General features: G+C 44.5%; 1 protein-coding gene across 5 annotated transcripts in view; it reads left to right on the top strand.

Annotated features, from left to right (window-relative positions):
- Positions 1-18,288, top strand: part of ATP8A1 (ATPase phospholipid transporting 8A1) — a 324,895-nt gene that overhangs the window by 200,632 nt on the left and 105,975 nt on the right. For all 5 annotated transcript variants that reach the window (XM_075347005.1, XM_075347007.1, XM_075347004.1 and 2 more), the window contains 2 exons: positions 6,050-6,134; positions 9,255-9,394. In XM_075347005.1, coding sequence (XP_075203120.1) covers positions 6,050-6,134; positions 9,255-9,394 — 225 coding nt within the window. The remainder of the gene's footprint in view (positions 1-6,049; positions 6,135-9,254; positions 9,395-18,288) is intronic.

Raw genomic sequence — 18,288 nt, 5'->3', positions numbered from 1 at the left:
CGTTTTTTAACCACTCCAGTTTTCAGGCCACTGTGACTAAACCCAGGGCCTGTCCTGACAAACGCTTTCTTAAGCGTACTTCTGATGACCGTTTCCCCTTTCCACCAGAGGTGGTCAAGGAGTGGGCTCAGTCACCTAAGGTAGATCCTCCGGTGTCTAGACTCTCAGCCCGGACAGTTGTTTCTGTGACGGATGGCACCTCTCTTAAGGACTCCACTGACCGCCAGGTTGACCTTCTGGCCAAATCTGTATATGAAGCGGCAGGGGCTTCTTTCTCCCCGTCTTTTGCAGCAGTGTGGGCCCTTCAGGCCATCTCTGCTTCCCTGGCGGAGATGCACTCCCTCACCAGGGACTCTATGCCCGAAATGGTGGCCTTAACTTCCCAAGCCTCGGCTTTTTCATCCTATGCCATGTCTGCCATTTTGGAGGCGTCTCACCGTACAGCGGTAGCCTCCGCTAATTCCCTCGCGATCCGCAGGATCTTGTGGCTGCGTGAGTGGAAAGCAGACGCTTCTTCCAAGAAGTTTCTAGCCGGGCTCCCTTTTTCAGGGACCCGACTGTTCGGTGAACGATTGGATGAAATCATTAAGGAAGCTACTGGCGGGAAGAGTACTTCCTTGCCACAAACTAAAGCCAGGAAACCTGTCCAGGGCAGGAACCAGTCGAGGTTTCGGTCCTTTCGTTCCTCAAACTGGTCCTCCTCTAAGCCCTCAAACCCACCTGGCGCTCGAAGCCTCGTCCCCAGAAGAACGGAGGAGCTGCTGCCACCAAGGCATCCTCCTCTTGACTATCGGGCCGCGCCAGCAGCGTCCTTAGTCGGTGGCAGGCTATCCCACTTTGGCGTCGCGGGGTTTCAACACGTCTCCGACCAGTGGGTGCGGGATATCATCTCCCACGGCTACAGGATAGAGTTCTCTTCCAGCCCGCCAAACAGATTTTTTTCTGTCCACTCCCTCCTGCAACAGGACCGCCGCCTTCTCTCAGGCCGTGGCATCCTTGCAGGCCAGCGGAGTGATTGTACCGGTTCCCACTCGGGTACGGTTCAGAGGTTTCTACTCAAACCTCTTTCTAGTCCCCAAAAAGGACGGTTCCTTCCGGCCCATCCTGGATCTCAAGCTTCTCAACAAGCATGTTCAGGTGCGGCGCTTTCGCATGGAGTCTCTGCGATCAGTCATTGCCTCAATGACCCAGGGAGACTTTCTTGCATCCATCGACATCAAGGATGCCTATTTGCATGTGCCGATTGCAGCTTCACACCAGCGTTGGCAGTCGGGGAGGAACACTTCCAATTCGTGGCTCTCCCTTTCGGCCTTGCCACGGCTCCTCGAGTTTTCACCAAGGTCATGGCAGCAGTGGTTGCGGTTCTGCACCTCCAGGGGTTGGCAGTGATCCCTTACCTGGACGACCTTCTAGTCAAGGCGTCCTCGAGTGCAGAATGTCAGCGGAGTGTCTCTCTCACTCTTGCCACGCTTGTCCAATTCGGGTGGCTTGTCAATCTGCCAAAGTCCACTCTGATCCCGACCCAGAAACTCATGTACCTGGGGATGCAATTCGAGACTCTGCCGGCACTGGTCAAGCTGCCCTTAGTCAAACAGCAGTCCCTTCAGGGGGCGGTGCGCTCTCTGTTGCGGCCCCGCCGTCATTCCATCAGGCACCTCATGCAGGTGCTGGGTCAGATGGTGGCGTCAATGGAAGCGGTTCCCTTTGCCCAGTTCCATTTGCGTCCCCTGCAGCTGGACATTCTCCGCTGTTGGGACAAGCGGACTTCTTCCTTGCACAGGCTGGTGGCTCTGTTGCCACAGACCAGGAGCTCTCTTCAGTGGTGGCTTCGGCCCCTCTCTCTGTCTCAGGGACGCTCCTTCCTGACCCCGTCCTGGGTGATCCTCACCACGGATGCCAGTCTATCCGGCTGGGGAGCAGTATTTCTCCACCACCGAGCACAGGGCACTTGGACTCCGTCCGAATCAGCCCTCTCGATCAATGTGCTGGAAATCAGGGCTGTGCTTCCAGCTCTCGAAGCCTTTCACCCCCTCTTGGCGGGCAAGAACATTCGAGTCCAGTCAGACAACGCGACAGCGGTTGCCTACATCAATCACCGGACTCGCAGCCGCCTGGCAATGTTGGAGGTCCAACGTATCCTTCAGTGGACGGAGGACTCCAAGTCCACCATATCAGCAAGCCAAATCCCAGGCGTAGAAAACTGGGAGGCAGATTATCTCAGCCGTCAATCCGTGGACAGCGGCGAGTGGGCCCTGCATCCGACGGTGTTTCGGTCAATCTGCCGCAAGTGGGGCACTCCCGAAGTCGATCTCATGGCTTCCCGGCACAACAACAAGGTCCCGGTGTACGTGGCTCGTTCCCACAATCCTCAGGCCTTGGCAGCGGACGCGCTGGTTCAGGATTGGTCCCAGTTCCGTCTAGCCTACGTGTTTCCTCCCCTAGCGCTCTTGCCCAGAGTACTGCGCAAGATCAGGATGGAGGGTCGTCGGGTCATAATCATTGCTCCAGACTGGCCCAGACGAGCGTGGTACCCAGACCTGCTCCGTCTGTCCGTAGAAGTGCCGTGGCGTCTCCCAGACCGCCCAGACCTTCTCTCACAAGGTCCGTTTTTCCGCCAGAATTGATGAGTCCTGGATCCTGACGGCTTCAGGCATTCCTTCTGAGGTCATCTCTACTATGACTCAGGCCCGGAAGTCTTCTTCGGCCAAGATTTACCACAGGACCTGGAGAATTTTCCTGTCCTGGTGTCGTTCGTCCGGCCATGCTCCTTGGCCTTTTTTCCTTGCCGACCGTCCTGTCCGTTTTACAGTCCGGTCTGCAGCTAGGGCTATCCCTCAATTCCCTCAAGGGACAGGTCTCGGCTCTTTCAGTGTTGTTCCAGCGGCGTATCGCTAGGCTGGCTCAGGTGCGCACCTTCATGCAGGGCGCATCTCACATCATTCCTCCTTATCGGAGGCCCTTGGATCCCTGGGACCTTAATCTGGTCCTCACGGCCTTACAGAAACCCCCCTTTGAGCCTCTTAGGGAGGTTCCCTTGTTTCGACTTTCCCAGAAAGTAGTTTTTCTGGTGGCCATAACCTCTCTCAGGAGAGTCTCTGATTTGGCTGCGCTCTCTTCAGAGTCTCCCTTTTTGGTGTTTCACCAAGACAAGGTGGTTCTCCGTCCGACGCCGGATTTTCTACCTAAGGTGGTGTCTCCTTTCCACCTTAACCAGGACATTTCGTTGCCTTCTCTTTGCCCGGCCCCTGTGCATCGCTTTGAGAAAGCGTTACATAATTTAGATTTGGTGCGGGCGCTCCGGATCTATGTGTCACGCACCGCTGCTCTTAGGCGGTGCACTTCTCTTTTTGTGCTGACCGCTGGTCAGCGCAAGGGGCTCTCGGCTTCCAAACCAACCCTAGCTCGTTGGATTAGGTCGGCCATTTCCGATGCCTACCAATGTGCTCAGGTGCCTCCCCCGCCGGGGATTAAAGCGCACTCAACCAGGGCTGTCGGTGCCTCCTGGGCTTTCAGGCACCAGGCTACGGCTCAGCAGGTCTGTCAGGCTGCCACTTGGTCCAGTCTGCATACCTTTTCAAAGCACTACCAAGTGCATGCTCATGCTTCGGCAGATGCGAGCTTGGGCAGACGCATCCTTCAGGCGGCTGTCGCCCATTTGTGAAGTTAGGTTTCGCCTACTTCTCAGTTATCTGTTTATTCCCACCCATGGACTGCTTTGAGACGTCCCATGGTCTGGGTCTCCCATAAAGGAACGATAAAGAAAAAGAGAATTTTGTTTACTTACCGTAAATTCTTTTTCTTATAGTTCCGACATGGGAGACCCAGCACCCTCCCTGTTGCCTATTGGCAGTTCTTGTTCCGTGTGTTTTCACCGGCTGTTGTTGTAGACAGAGGTTCCGGTTGTTCCGGGTGTTACTCTATCTCTACTAATGGGTGGATATCCTCCTTCAGCTTTTGCACTAAACTGGTTTGGTCCTGTCATCCAGGGGGTGTATATGCTCGGAGGGAGGAGCTACACTTTTTAGTGTAGTACTTTGTGTGTCCTCCGGAGGCATAAGCTATACACCTATGGTCTGGGTCTCCCATGTCGGAACTATAAGAAAAAGAATTTACGGTAAGTAAACAAAATTCTCGTTTTAGCTCTAAAAAAAAAAAAAAAAAAAAAAGAGAAAGGTATACAACCATTATAGCTCGGGAACGCAAATAATTTCCCTTCCTGTTAAAAAAAAAAAAAAAAAAAAAAAGGTTTACCTAAACAAAAAAATTATTTGCGTTCCCGAGCTATAATGGTTGTATACCTTTCTATTTTTTTTTTTTTTTAACGTCTCAATTGGGGTGGATGACTAAAACTGTGATAATTTTCAAGCACTAATTAGGCAAGAATATGTTGCCATTAGTCAGGATATCACACAGAAGTTAATATCCTACATGCCAGGGCACTTGGCAGACCAAAAATTTGAGGCCGTCATAAAACATGGGGCCGTGACTGTATGTAAAGACTAAAGATTCATTCTGAACCTTTGGGTAACGCAACAGTCTCAGGTCATGTGACTAGCAGTGAAGAAGAGGAGTAGGATGTAGGTAAGGCCGCGCTCACATCAGCGTTTTTTGCCGCAGGGCCAGATCCGGTACAAGTGCGTTTCAGCTCCATTACTTTCCTATGGAATTGCGGCAACATGCGGTCACATGCCATGACTCCATTGGAGGGGAATTGAGCTGAAACGCATTTGTTCCAGATCCGACCCTGCAGCAAAATATTGCTGATGTGAGCGGCGGCTAAGCGGTGTTTGTCTGCATTCGGCGAGCCTGCGGATAGAGTACTGGCATAGTGTAATATAATTACCAGTTTAGGCTGCATTTTATTTAGCGTTTTTTTTTCTTGCCGATTTTAATTTAATCTGCAGGGGAAGACGCATCCCAAAAGAGTGAGAATCCTGAAGTGCTGTTGACATGTTGCAGCTTTTTTCCTTGTAGATTTTGGTCAAAAAAAAACTGCACCAAACAAATAACATGTGAATTGTTTCTGCGGTTTTTTTTTTCAGCGGGTTTCCTATCACAGTGCATAAAAAGAAATGCATCCAAAAACGCACGTTCTTCATTTTCTGCAGCGTTTTTGCTGCCAAGAGATGCAGTGTTATGTGCAGAAAATCTGCACACAAAAATCTGCAACGTGGGAGCATACCCGTAGGCCCAGTGCCCACGCTGTGTAGTTTTGACGCGTATTTTCAGAAATCTGCAGCAAAATCTGCATGTCCATTGTGAAGCCAGCAAAGTCTGTGAGCATTCAGAAGTGCTGTGCCCACGTTGCTTATTTTTCCCTTGCACATGTGGTGCAGAAAAAAATATCTGCACCAAATATGCAAGGGAAAATACTCAACGTGAGCACAGCACTTCTGAATGCTCACAGACTTTGCTGGCTTCACAATGGACATGCAGATTTCTGAAAATCTGCGTCAAAATCTGCATCAAAATACGCAGCGTGGGCACAGGGCCTAACAGTGCATTGTAAGAGAAGAAATTTGCAGTATGCGGCGGAGACACCGCTTGAAATCATGTTACGCCCACATTGGCGGGATAACATAATTAGTGGGATGAATTGTCCAGGGGAAGCAATGCCCCCATCACTAGTCACCCACAAATTAGCTTATTGCCACTATAGTTTTAAAATATTTTTTTTTGCAATATGCAGAAATCAATGAAACAACAACAATAAGGGTTTGTGAGAAAGGGTATTAACATAGTAATAAATACATGGTGGCGGTTTGTGTCCTGGAGAAGTGGTCATGTTCCCTTTTAATGCACCAGCATATCCACAGTTAAAAAAATAGAACACCCAAATGGCCGATTTCTCCCTCAGTGACACTGTTGACATCATTGCCATTATGTATTAGCCCTCCTTGTGCGCGTTTGATACTGATACCCCTCCATCATTTAATACACACCTCGCTATCATGAATATAACTAGATGTATATTTCCTCGCTCTGTCACACTAAGTACAGTCTGTAGCTGAAAATCTATTTGATGCCATTATCTTTTCCTCTATAATAGGACACAGTAATTTATGACCGCCTGGCTGAAACATCCAAGTACAAAGAAATTACATTAAAACATCTGGAACAATTTGCTACAGAAGGTAAGATGACTAATTACGATTTCTCTGTGGAGCAAATCCATTTACTTAGTGAATACTCAATGGACCATTTAATATCAGCTAGTCCCCTGGCCGTCACCAGAGCGAGTTGAAATGTAAACTAAAATGTGCTGACTGTATATTGATATTCAATTAGTAGGGGCTCTACATGAGCTTCTATTGAGACCTGGGTACACTGAAATGTATTGCAATATTACTGTAAATGATCAAACACTTCATGAGTAGTGATGAGTGAGAGCCTCCATGCTCGAATGCTCGGTGCTCGTTAAGAGCAGTTGGACGCTCGAATGGGTGCGACTTGATGTTCTCTCACGTGGATGGACAAAACGGGGGGCGGGGTTATGGGGGGAAGATGTAAAACCAGAGATCCACACATTCAAAAGCAGGCTAGTAATTGCTCTAGACCTAACCCCGATTTATCCCTGCCAGGCAGAAAAGGATAATTCACAGGATGAAGAAAGGGTTAAGGCTCTGTGCGTACTAGACCTTTTTACCCGCGGATTTACCCGCGGATTTGCCGCGGAAATTTCTTGAGAAATGTCTGCAATCTTTGTGCAGACATTTCCCAGCAATTTCTATGGAAAAAAAAAAGCTGTGCGCACTTGTGCGGATTTTTCTCAAGAAATTTCCTTGAGAAGAATTTCTCGAGAAAATTTCTTGAGAAAATGAACATGTCCATTATTTCCGCAGGTACCCTGCGGATTTCGGCAGTACAGCCTGCAAAAATCCGCAGGGAACCACCCGCGGGTAAATCGCGGCAATTTCGCGGCTAATCCGCGGCAAATCCGCATGCGGATTTGCCGCGGATTTTTTCCGGAGGTCCGGAAATCTTTCACTCCATGAAGTTTCTCAAGAAATTTTCTTGAGAAACTTCACAGTTCTAGTGCGCACATAGCCTAAATCCTGCACTGTTGTGAAAGGAAGGACCAATCTTGAATTAAACAGTGATTTATTCCTTTGCGTTTCTTGGCGGGCATGAGTATGTGTAGAGCCGTGGTGGAGCAAGAGAGCTAACAGTCTGCCCACAGCGGTTTGAGAGTCGGTATCCCCGCTAGAAGAGGCGATATGCATGACCACACTTACACCCCCTCTTAACCAGACCTGGAGAAATGTCCTCAGAGTTGATAGGTGTATGAATAGCCAGTGGAAGAGGTAGGCCTGATGGCTGCTGCCCGAGATGCTTTTTCCCGGCCCCTGAATGGCAGACGGAACCGATTTTCAGAGTTGTTATCGCTGAAGATTCAGGAACACATTGGGATTCCTCTCTCCTCTTGTAGAAGTCAACAACAGCAGGCCGACAAGCAGGAAGCAGAAACGGATGGCAAGGTGGTACCTTTAAAAAGCCTGGATGGATGAGAACTAATCAGACACTTTGTGGTAATTCTACCTCCAATGGATAAACTCTCTGGCTTTCCAGTCCAGAACAGGCTTATGAGTATGGAGCCAAGGAAGACCCAAGAGAAGCAGAAAAGACAAGATTTGAAGTACCAGTAAGGAGATCCTCTCCAAATGTGAAGATCCACAGATTCAGAAACAAAGCGTACATGTTCAGACAACAGTACTCCATCGACAGACGACACAGACAAGGGATTCTGAAGGCATCGGATGAGAATCTGGTATTGATCCACCACAGCTTGTTATATGACGTTTCCTGCAGATCCGGAATCTAGGAGGGCTGTCTCAGACAACCAAGTTCCTCCAATTGATATGAACAGGGTCAACGAAGAAGAGAGACTATTTTCATCAAGGGTGGCTCCTCTAACCGGCCCAAGCCAATAGGATCCCAGCCTCATATGACAAGCATGGATGAAGTGTTCTGCTCCTCCACGTTAAAAGCACATACCCATGGCTCAGCAATGTTTTCGCCATTACTCGGACATCTTGATATAGTCAACCTGCATCGGTTCAGGAGCGGGAACTGAAAATTGGGAAACCGATGGCCTCTGGAGGGGTAGATCCAGACTCCTAGTTTTACTTTCACGTGTCACCTCCATGGATTGCTCCCGGATACAGGAGCGGAGTGTGTAAGTCAGCAGGATCCATGGCCTGAGCAACCTGTAATGCTTGCTGGACGGGTGAGCGGGAGTGGACCACAAAGTGAACTGTGGCAGCTGATCCCCAGGGCAGGGTTGGGCTCAGGTATAGACATGTAGAGTCTCTAGTGAAGGCAGGTACACATGGAATGGCTGATACAGACTAGGCGGGTAGGTACAGGGAGATGGGTACGGGTTAGGGGGTGCAGGTAATGAGCACAGGATCAACGGGACTTGACAACTAGCTAGCAAGACAGTAACTAACGGACTATGTTGCTCAGGCACCTCCCCTAATGGGAGGATGCCTTAAGTACCTAGTGCCTCTGAGCCATAGGCTGAGAAGCACCTCTGGATATAGTGCACTGGCCCTTTAAGAGGAAGAGTGTACGTGCACCCTAAATGCTCTCGGGGGACCCACAGACCACAGAAAGTGGGCACATTGAGAGCCGTGAGGAAACAAGGAAACGCTCAGTCCAGTGAGTCAGCTGCAGTGGTGAGTGAGTCCCTACTGGAGAGGATAGGCAGGACTGTGTCGGGACGCCTGCGCTACATAATGGAATTCAATCAGGTACACAAGCATTTTTCCTGGAAATCTTCTGAAAAAGTCCCCCATTTGACTTCCATCATACTCGGGTGCTCAAGTTGCGCCCATCCGAGCATCCAACTGCTTTTAACGAGTACCAAGCACCCAAGAATTTTAGTGCTCGCTCATCACTAGGTATGAGTGCTATACATCCACTCTCTTGAGCTTCGCACAAATGTCCTAATCTAAAAAGAAAGTGTCCGCTGTATCCTTTTCCCACTGTTGTGGTGCTTGCTCAATGCGTACCCTAGAATACGATACTGACATATAGACTGAACATGTACATGTATAAATGGATTAATCTATGCCAAAAAAAGAATTCTTTAGGAGCGTCAGTAGACTTTTTTTTTTTTTTTTTTGTAGATGTTGGACGACTTATTAATGTATGAATATATCCAGATATTTACCTGTACGTGCCACATTGAAGAGCCATAATATGTTATCCCTACAAATAACATTGTTTGTTTTTTTTTACCTTGTCTATAGGTTTGAGGACACTCTGTTTCGCTGTCTCCGCTATTCCAGACAGTGTCTATGAAGAATGGCTCAATGTGTATAATCGAGCCTCGACCTCCGTGCAGAACAGGGCTCTGAAACTGGAAGAGTGTTATGAACTGATAGAAAAGGTAAATCATCGTGTTCATGTGTACTTCTGTCTAACTGTACAGTATTTATTTTTTGCGGGACAAACCTTATGGGAAGAAACAAAATGTTGGATTTAAAAGAAGACAAATGACAGGTCAGTGTAATCCTCCTATACAGTTTAGTCCAGAAAAGTTTGGCATTTTAGCTATCTACCAAAACATATTCAAGATCCAGTTATAATCATAAAGGCTTAAAGTGCAGACACTCAGCTTTAATTTGAGCGTATCCTAATTGGAGTAAGGGCTTAGGGATTACAGCTCTTTGAAAAAGAGGCAGATATATATTAAAGGACCAAATTAGACAGTTATCACAAAAGCTCTTTAATGGGCTATTCCCTCATTAATCCAACATACATTAAGCAGGTAAATGGTCTGGAGCTGATTCCAGGTGTGGCATTTGCATTTAGAAGCTGCTGCTGTGAACCCTCAACCTGCACTCAAAGGAACTCTCGGTGGAGCACACCCCTGGTAATCATAAATTTATCATCTGTCCTGTGGATTATAAAATAATAAAGATATACGTTTTTTTATACATACAAATCCGAAAACTGGCAATACAGAAGTTTTGTATTTTTTTTTCCATTTCACTATTTACCAGGCATGATATAGTATTCACACCTCTATGCATAAAGTTAAGATTATTGAATTTTTAGATTCTCTTCAATTTTTTGTTCTGGTACTTTTGATGGCAGGATTGGCTAAGTTTGAAGCACTATATTAAAATCCAGATTGAAATCTGGCTAAACACTTTAGAAGTCAATGGAATATTTTAAAACTTAACCTTTATAGTGAGTTATAATTTCTGTGTAGACCAGAGTCTTAGGCCTTGTGCCCATGCTGCGGATTTTGACGCAGATTTTCAGAAATTTGCAGCAAAATCTGCATGTCCATTCTGAAGCCAGCAAAGTCTATTAGAATTCAGAAGTGCTGTGCCCATGTTGAGTATTTTTCCGTTGCGTATTTGGTACAGATTTCTTTTTTTCTGCACCAAACCTGCACCAAATACGTAAAAATAAGCAACGTGGCACAGCACTTCTGAATTCTCATAGACTTTGCTGGCTTCACAATGGACATGCAGATTTTGGTGCAGATTTCTGAAAATACGCATCAAAACTACACTGCGTGGGCACTGGGCCTTACATGTTCAGCAGAGAAGGTGTGGATTTCCTTTTAACATTTAAATGTCAATTCCTTGTCCATGTAATAAACTGCTTTGACATAGTAATCCAGTTTTATTTTTATTCATCCTCGAACTAGTGTGTATATGTGAATTGATTTGCAGGACCTGGTCTAGCATCCATGTTAATTCATCTGTGAGCACTGGACGGGAGTATTGAGAATAGCTTCTTACCTGATGGCCTTCACTGCTCCTTTTTTGATTAGATGGCCTGGTGCGGCATGTGACATTGCACCTGACTGACTAATCAAAAGAAGTACCGTGATTGTCGACAAGTAAGAGTCATGATCATATCACTGTAAATTTGTTCTGTTCTCAAAATAACTCAGCACACAGCCATTAATGTCTAAACCTCTGGCAACAAAAGTAACTAAAGCCCTCATTAACAAGGGCCAAATTGTGCCCAAAGTGTCAATATTGTGTTGTCACCATTATTTTCAAATACTGCCTTAACTCTTGGGAATGGCGTTCACTAGAGTGTCACATGAGCCACAGAAATCCTCTTCCACTCTTCCATGACAACATCACGGAGCTGGTGGATGTAAGAGACCTTGCGCTCCTCCACCTTCCATTTGAGGATGCCCCACAGATGCTCAATAGTTTTTTAAGTCTAGCACCTTTACCCTCAGTTTCTTTAGCAAGACAGTGGTCGTGGAGGTGTGTTTGGGTTCGTTATTATGTTTGAATACTGCCCTGTGGCCCAGTTTCCAAAGAGAGAGGCTCATGCTTTGCTTCAGGATGTCAAAGTACATTTTGGCATTCATTATCGCCTCAATGAGCTGTAGCTCCCGACAGCCGGCAGCACTCATGCAGCCACAAACCATGACACTCCCACCACCATGCTTGACTGTAGGCAAGACACACTTGTCTTTCTACTCCTCACCTAGTTGCCCCAAACATGCTTGACACCATCAGAACCAAATAAGTTTATCTTGGTCTCACCAGACCACAGGACTTGTTTCCAGTAATCCATGTCCTGTCATGTCCTGAGGAACAAAAGAGGATAGAGTTTGATAGGTGGAGAGTGCATTGATGGAATTTTTTGGACTGCTTCTGTTAGTACAATAAATGAATATTGAGAGGTTTTAAGTTTGCAAATGCAAATTTTACTATAAGAAACAATTGAAATGCAGACTATTTGTTCCACAACCCCAAAAAAATTACTCTATTCTTATAAAATGTTTACAGTAATGCAAAATATTGTACAGCATTCAGTATAGCCAGAGAGACCTGCACATACAGCCCGTGCCTGTCCCACACGTATTGCAGATATACAGGAAGTTAATCAGGTACTGAAAGTTGGTTTTGTAGCGGTGTATCAAATATGGAGTGTAGTGAAAACGCAAAGGCCAGAACCCAGAAGTGAGGAAAGGACTATGATTTATGGCTTATGCTCATGCACTAGAAGCTGTATTACTAGTACAGTACTGTATCTGCACAGGGAGGGAGGTATAGTATTGTAGAGGAATGGGGAGGGCTCACATGATGCTCCTATTGCCAAATCTTGCTCATTTACAGAGTTACAATTTTTTTTAAAATGTTTGCTTGTCTTGCAAAGCACTCAAACCAAGTTACACTTAATCAAAGGTACCACTCACTGTATTGCATTATTATTAAAAAAAAAATGTTTGCAATTTACATGTCATTAGAAAAAAAATGTAGTGCTGCAAAGTGTTCGACTTGTTTTGTGACTTTCTGGTAGACTCTTGTGCTCAGTAACTCCCATCACACCAGTACTGTGGATATCAATCAATAAATAGAAATAGAAGGGCATGAAACTTTCTATTGGCTGTTTTGCTGTGAAGAAATGATCATTAGGCCAGAGTCACACTTGCGTATCACTCGGTGAGTCTCGCATCGGCATTACCCAACACTGGTTCACACTCTCGGACAGGAGCAAGTCAGCTGCATAGAAATACATGCAGCTGAGAAGCTCCTTTCCATAGAGTGTGCGGCCACCCGGGATGATGCCAATGCGAGACTCATAGTCATACGCAAGTATGCACAAAACAACCAGTTTTTCAGAACAGTGTGCCACTAGGGGGCACCATCACATTATCCCAGCCAGATTACTCTGCGTCATATTAATAGGTGTTTATCCTTTTACGAATCCAGAATGTGTAGCCTTTTGTGACCCAAGTTCCAATAAAACACTGCAACAAATATATTCCATCTGTCTATGAACAGCGCTGGGTCATCATTAATAAGGAATCAGTACATTCAGTTCTGGAGACGGCATGCCGCACATCAGGGCTCTGACCCACAAAATTGGTGGTGCCCTAAATTATTTAATGTGCAGAATAAATAAAACATTCCTCATCTGATGTTCCTGTCTGTGCTTCCCAGCAGGAGTCCAGTGGATATCCCGAATGTAAAATATTTATGCGCTGAATTAGCACCGACGTGTTCATCCTCCGCTCAGTTTTTGGCTCCAGTTTAGTTGTGCAGCTTCCCTATTCCAGGGCCCGTCTCCTCCTGGATGACATATTTTTTTCCTTTGCTCCTTGTTTCTTCAAGGAAATGCACCTGTTACTTTGTGCTTCTTTTTTTTTTTTTTGTAAGCCCCCTGTTTAATTCATGTTCACACCTGTTAAAATTTTGTTTTTATAGACTGAATGCCAAAATCGTGCTTATCTGGATGAAGCGTGGTTTTGGTTTTAACTACTTGTTACCCATGCCCTTGAACAACAGTAGTGACACAGTAAATTACTAAAGCAGCAGGAGGCGGCGGTGATGTCATTCACAGATTTACACCGCCGATGTGCAGAAACACTACCTAACTCATTGCATGGTGTCTGCTGCGTGCCCTGACTCTGAACAGTCAGACTTAAAATTGGGCGATTTCTATATAATTGGTTCAATCACAATTCTGCAGTTTCAGGGGGCCATAAACTTGTACCTGCTCATTGGGTCACCTAGTTGTTTCCGTTTTCTTAATGCTGCTTGTTTATATACACATATGCACAAGGTGAAGATCAACACAAGAAAATTGAATTTCATATAGGACATAGTTAGGTATCATACCCACTGGTTATAATTGGACTCTACTGGCGATGGTAGGGCAATCCAAAAAAACACAATGACATAGAAGGAATAACCGACCATAAAGCCCATATAGAAAGCTTATTTAAAGACTACCAACAACCCGGATTCTCCTATATAAACTAAAGCAAGTGCTATACTGGCGCTATCCTGCTGATTCTAAATAAATATTTAGTTGTGAGACTGGATGTATACTTTCATAAATAGGGCATTTCACAAACTTTAATTGCCTCTGTTATTTGATTGATAGGTGCTACAGAATATCTAATAGGTGGGTCGGGTTTTGCTAGTTATTCCCGCCCATGTTTGCCTGCCTGTCCTTGCTCCCTCCTTCCTCCCCTCATCTCTGTTATTACAGGGGGAGGAAGGACAGGCAGGCAGACGGGCAGGAATAACTAGCAAAACCCAACCCACTTTTTAGATATTCTGTAGCTGCTATCAACCAAATATCAGTGCATATAACAACTAAAGGTATGTATAGAATCAGTATGAAAGTGTCAGTATAGCACTGGCTTTAGTTTATATAAGAAAATCCTGATGGTTGGTCCTCTTTAATACAAAGTCAATTTTTGAGGATCAAGTAGTAACATAAATTTACAAGAACAAACATATAAACAAACTTTCTCATGAGGGTCCACATACAGGATGTAAAAAATCTACAGTGGTTGGGGAGCTTAAAGTATATATCAGAAGACATGGGGTCTTCTGTAAGTTAAATCCCTAATAATGTGTCACATGTATACACAAATGGATCAGGGTGCTATAACAATGGACACCCCCCAAGCGCATAGTAATTAAAAAATTAGGTATTAGGTCTAAAATAAAGAGGTCCCCTCATACCATGCCTAATGAAGAGACCTAAGCCGTCTCAAAAGCTTACTTTGTAATATCATTTATTTTATTTTTCTTAGTTGTTAAAAGGTATCAGAACTGCAAGATTATTTTATTTCTCCCACTGAGTGATAGCCTTCCTTATTCAAAATCCCTTTTACCTTGCAAAAATCTCCCACTTTACCAGCACCAAAGCAACCCCAGACCATCACATTACCTCCACCTTGCTTGACAGATGGCGTCATGTACTCTTCCAGCATCTTTTCAGTTGTTCTGCGTCTCGCAAATGTTCTTCTGTGTGATCCAAACACCTCAAACTTCGATTCATCTGTCCATAACACTTTTATCCAATCTTCCTCTGTCCAATGTCTATGTTCTTTTGCCCCATATTAATCTTTTCCTTTTTTTCGCCAATCTCAGATATGACTTTTTCTTTGCCACTCTGAAGGCCAGCATACCATAGTCACCTCTTCACTGTAGACATTGACACTGGTGTTTTGCGGGTACTATTTAATGAAGCTGCCAGTTGAGGACCTGTGAGGCATCGATTTCTCAAACTAGAGACTGTAATGTACTTGTCTTGTTGCTCAGTTGTGCAGCGCGGCCTCCCACTTCTCTTTCTACTCTGGTTAGAGCCTGTTTGTGCTCTCCGCTGAAGGGAGTAGTACACACCCCGTTGTAGGAAATCTTCAGTTTCTTCGCAATTTCTCACATAGAATATTCTTTATTTCTAAAAACAAGTATAGACTGTCGAGTTTCATATGAAAGTTCTCTTTTTCTGGCCATTTTGAGATTATAATGGAACCAACAAATTTAATGCTCCAGATTCTCAACTAGCTCAAAGGAAGGTCGGTTTTATAGCTTCATTAATCATCAAAACTGTTTTAAGCTGTGCTAACATACTTGCACAAGGGTGTTAAAGGGATTTGTAAACATCCATTATCCTTCAAACACAATGTACCATTAGAACACTGGAGTGGTGGTTGTTGGAAATGGGCATCTATACACCTATGTAGATATTGCATTACAAAACAGACGTTTGCAGCTAGAATAGTCATTTACCACATTAATGTATAGAGTGTATTTCTGTTTAATGTAATGTTAGCGTCATTGAAAAAAAAAAGTGTTTTTCTTTCAAAAATAATTAAATAACTAAGTGACCCTAAACTTTTGAACTGTAGTGTGTGTATGTGTATATATACAGTGTGTGTGTGTATGTATGTATGTATGTATGTATGTATGTATGTTTGTGTGTGTGTGTGTGTGTGTGTGTGTGTGTGTGTGTGTGTGTGTGTGTGTGTGTGTGTGTGTGTGTGTGTGTGTGTGTGTGTATATATATAGATAGATAGATAGATATTATAGAAAAAAAAATGTGTGTCTTTTCTTCAACCTATGTACCATAACTATATCTGTCTTCTCTGGGTCTTATTGAAGGAGTTCTGTATTCTTCTCGACTTAAAGGCTGAGGTGTGGTTTTACATTTATCATTTGCCTTTTTGCTTCTATGCATAACATTTTTTCTTGCCTACATTGTTGAGGAAGGTTGTTTTTGGTTCCAGTGATTTTTATTTTTTGACTTGTTCAATCTCTTTCCTATGTTGTGATGGCTTATTGACACAAAAAAACGTGTGGCTGTGAGGTTTTGTTTCCTTTTAGGCAAAAAGGAACCAGAAACTATGCTTCAGCTTCTTTCATTTTCCTTTTAAAATATGTTGACCAGGATCTTCATGAAATCCCAGTGAACTCCGTGAGTTCTACAATGGTCTGAAGACCATCTTCCAGAATGGCTTGACCAATTTTTGTCACATCTGAAGGACGTGTGGATTGAAGTTGATCATCTATTGACATGTCACCGCGCTAAAGACAAAAGAACCGTTCATAAACATGTGTTTTTCTAATATTTGCTTTCTAGGAACAAGTTCATAGCGTAACTGTTTCCGATGCTTTTTTTTATTCATTTATTTTTACCCAAAAGGCAACGAAAGCTTCATAGCCGCGCATTTTGCGTGAATCTGTAATCACTAAATATGCAAAAGATTAAATGACTCGTTGGGGAAAAAAAAATCAATGGAGCGAAATTCAACCTTCCCCAATAGCATCGGCAGGTATACTGACTGAGAAGTGGTCACAGAAGCCTTTACTATGTCTTCTCTGCCCTCCTGAAGACGATTACTGTTTCTTTTGGGTCTTCCCTCATGTTTAGGTCTGAAACACAGCTAGCATGTGGAAGAAGGTGCTCTGGTCAGATAAGACTAAGAACTTTACAGCTAAATGTAAAACACTATATGTTGTGGAAAATTAACACTGCACTTCACACAGAAAAATACATCCCCACCATCAGTCATGGTGGTGGCAACATCCTGCTGTGGGGAAGCTTTTCTTCAGCAGGGCCAGAGAAGATTGTTACAGTTTATGGAAAGATGGATGGAGTTAAATAAAGGGCAATCCTAGAGGAAACCCTTTTTGATGCTGCAAAAGACTTGAGACTTGGGGTGAAGGTTCACCTTCTTGCAGGACAACATCAATTGAGAGCTGTAGATTGTTACATTGCAATGCGAAATGGTAAAATGTATTTCCACAATTAATGTGTGACTGCAGAGTGCACGTATCCTTTAAAACCCAGAGAGGCACTTAAACATGGACCCGAAGATCACATCTGGCCTATTAAATTCTGGGTTCAAAAGCCAGGCTCATAGCAGCATGCCAACAGGAGATATTTTATTTTTATCTGGACCTGGCAGGATCCCATTATGTTTAGACCTGAATATGAGGTTATTTTTACCGTATTTACTAGTCTTTATTAAAAATAATGAGAAATGCTTGTCATATTTCACTATTATATGGCCCATTGAGACCATAAAGCAGCTGCATAAATTAGATCACTACTACAGTTATCACTCTATAAAAGCCTCTAATTAGTCGGAATCTGGGCACAGTGTCTTCTTTATTACATGGGTTTATTTATGCCGGAGTGTGAACTCTGTCATGTCCTGAGCTTACGCCTTTACTCATTTCCACGTTCCACAGCAGACCTGATGTTATTGTAAAGCGTAATTTAATCAGGAGTCTGCACTGTGTCGCACATTTCATCAGCACACAAAGTGCTAAGACCTGCCATTCTGAAATGGAAAAAAGACATTTTGCTCACTTTCATGTATTTGGCTGGCTTGTCTAGACTTCCCGTGTGATGATCTGCAGTGCTAACCTTTAAAAATCACTTCTTTTTTTTTGTTTAAGGAACTAGTAAATGAACCTTAGGGGATATTATCCAAGGCTACATATCTGCTGACAATGAAAACCTAGTACTTGCAATTTATTTATTGCTGCTTATGGTCACAGAAATATACAGTGCCTTAAAAAAGTAAACCTACCTCTTCCATAAGGGTGAGCGAACCTGATGTTCGGTGTTTGTAAACTGAACACCAAGTTTTTGGGGAAAAAAAGCAGAGTTCGAATTTGAAGTTCGGGTACTTTACATATGCTGACTACTCGCATGAGCATCGCTGTGCTCGGGTACGCTCGGTGCTCAGCCCTGTGCAAGCCGCTTGCAGTGTTTTAACGGCTTGTACTAGAGGTAACAACAGCGTGATCAAATGTAGTGTGCAACCCAAAAAAATGGAAAAATCTTGCCCATCCTCCCCGGACGTATTCTGCTTATGGCTGGCTGTATGTGGACGAAGACTCGACCTGCTAATCAGTGACTTCCATTGGGGTTCGGGTCAAGTTCGAATCAGTGGAAGATCGGTTCGTCTGCAGCCGTTGAGCGGCCGAACTGCCCTGGGTTCGCTCATCTCTGCTCTTGAACTCTTCTACATTTCTCTACATT

The sequence above is a fragment of the Anomaloglossus baeobatrachus genome, chromosome 1 (assembly GCF_048569485.1).
Source record: "Anomaloglossus baeobatrachus isolate aAnoBae1 chromosome 1, aAnoBae1.hap1, whole genome shotgun sequence".
Taxonomy (NCBI): Eukaryota; Metazoa; Chordata; class Amphibia; order Anura; family Aromobatidae; genus Anomaloglossus; species Anomaloglossus baeobatrachus.
This window is presented reverse-complemented; position numbering and strand designations above follow the sequence as displayed.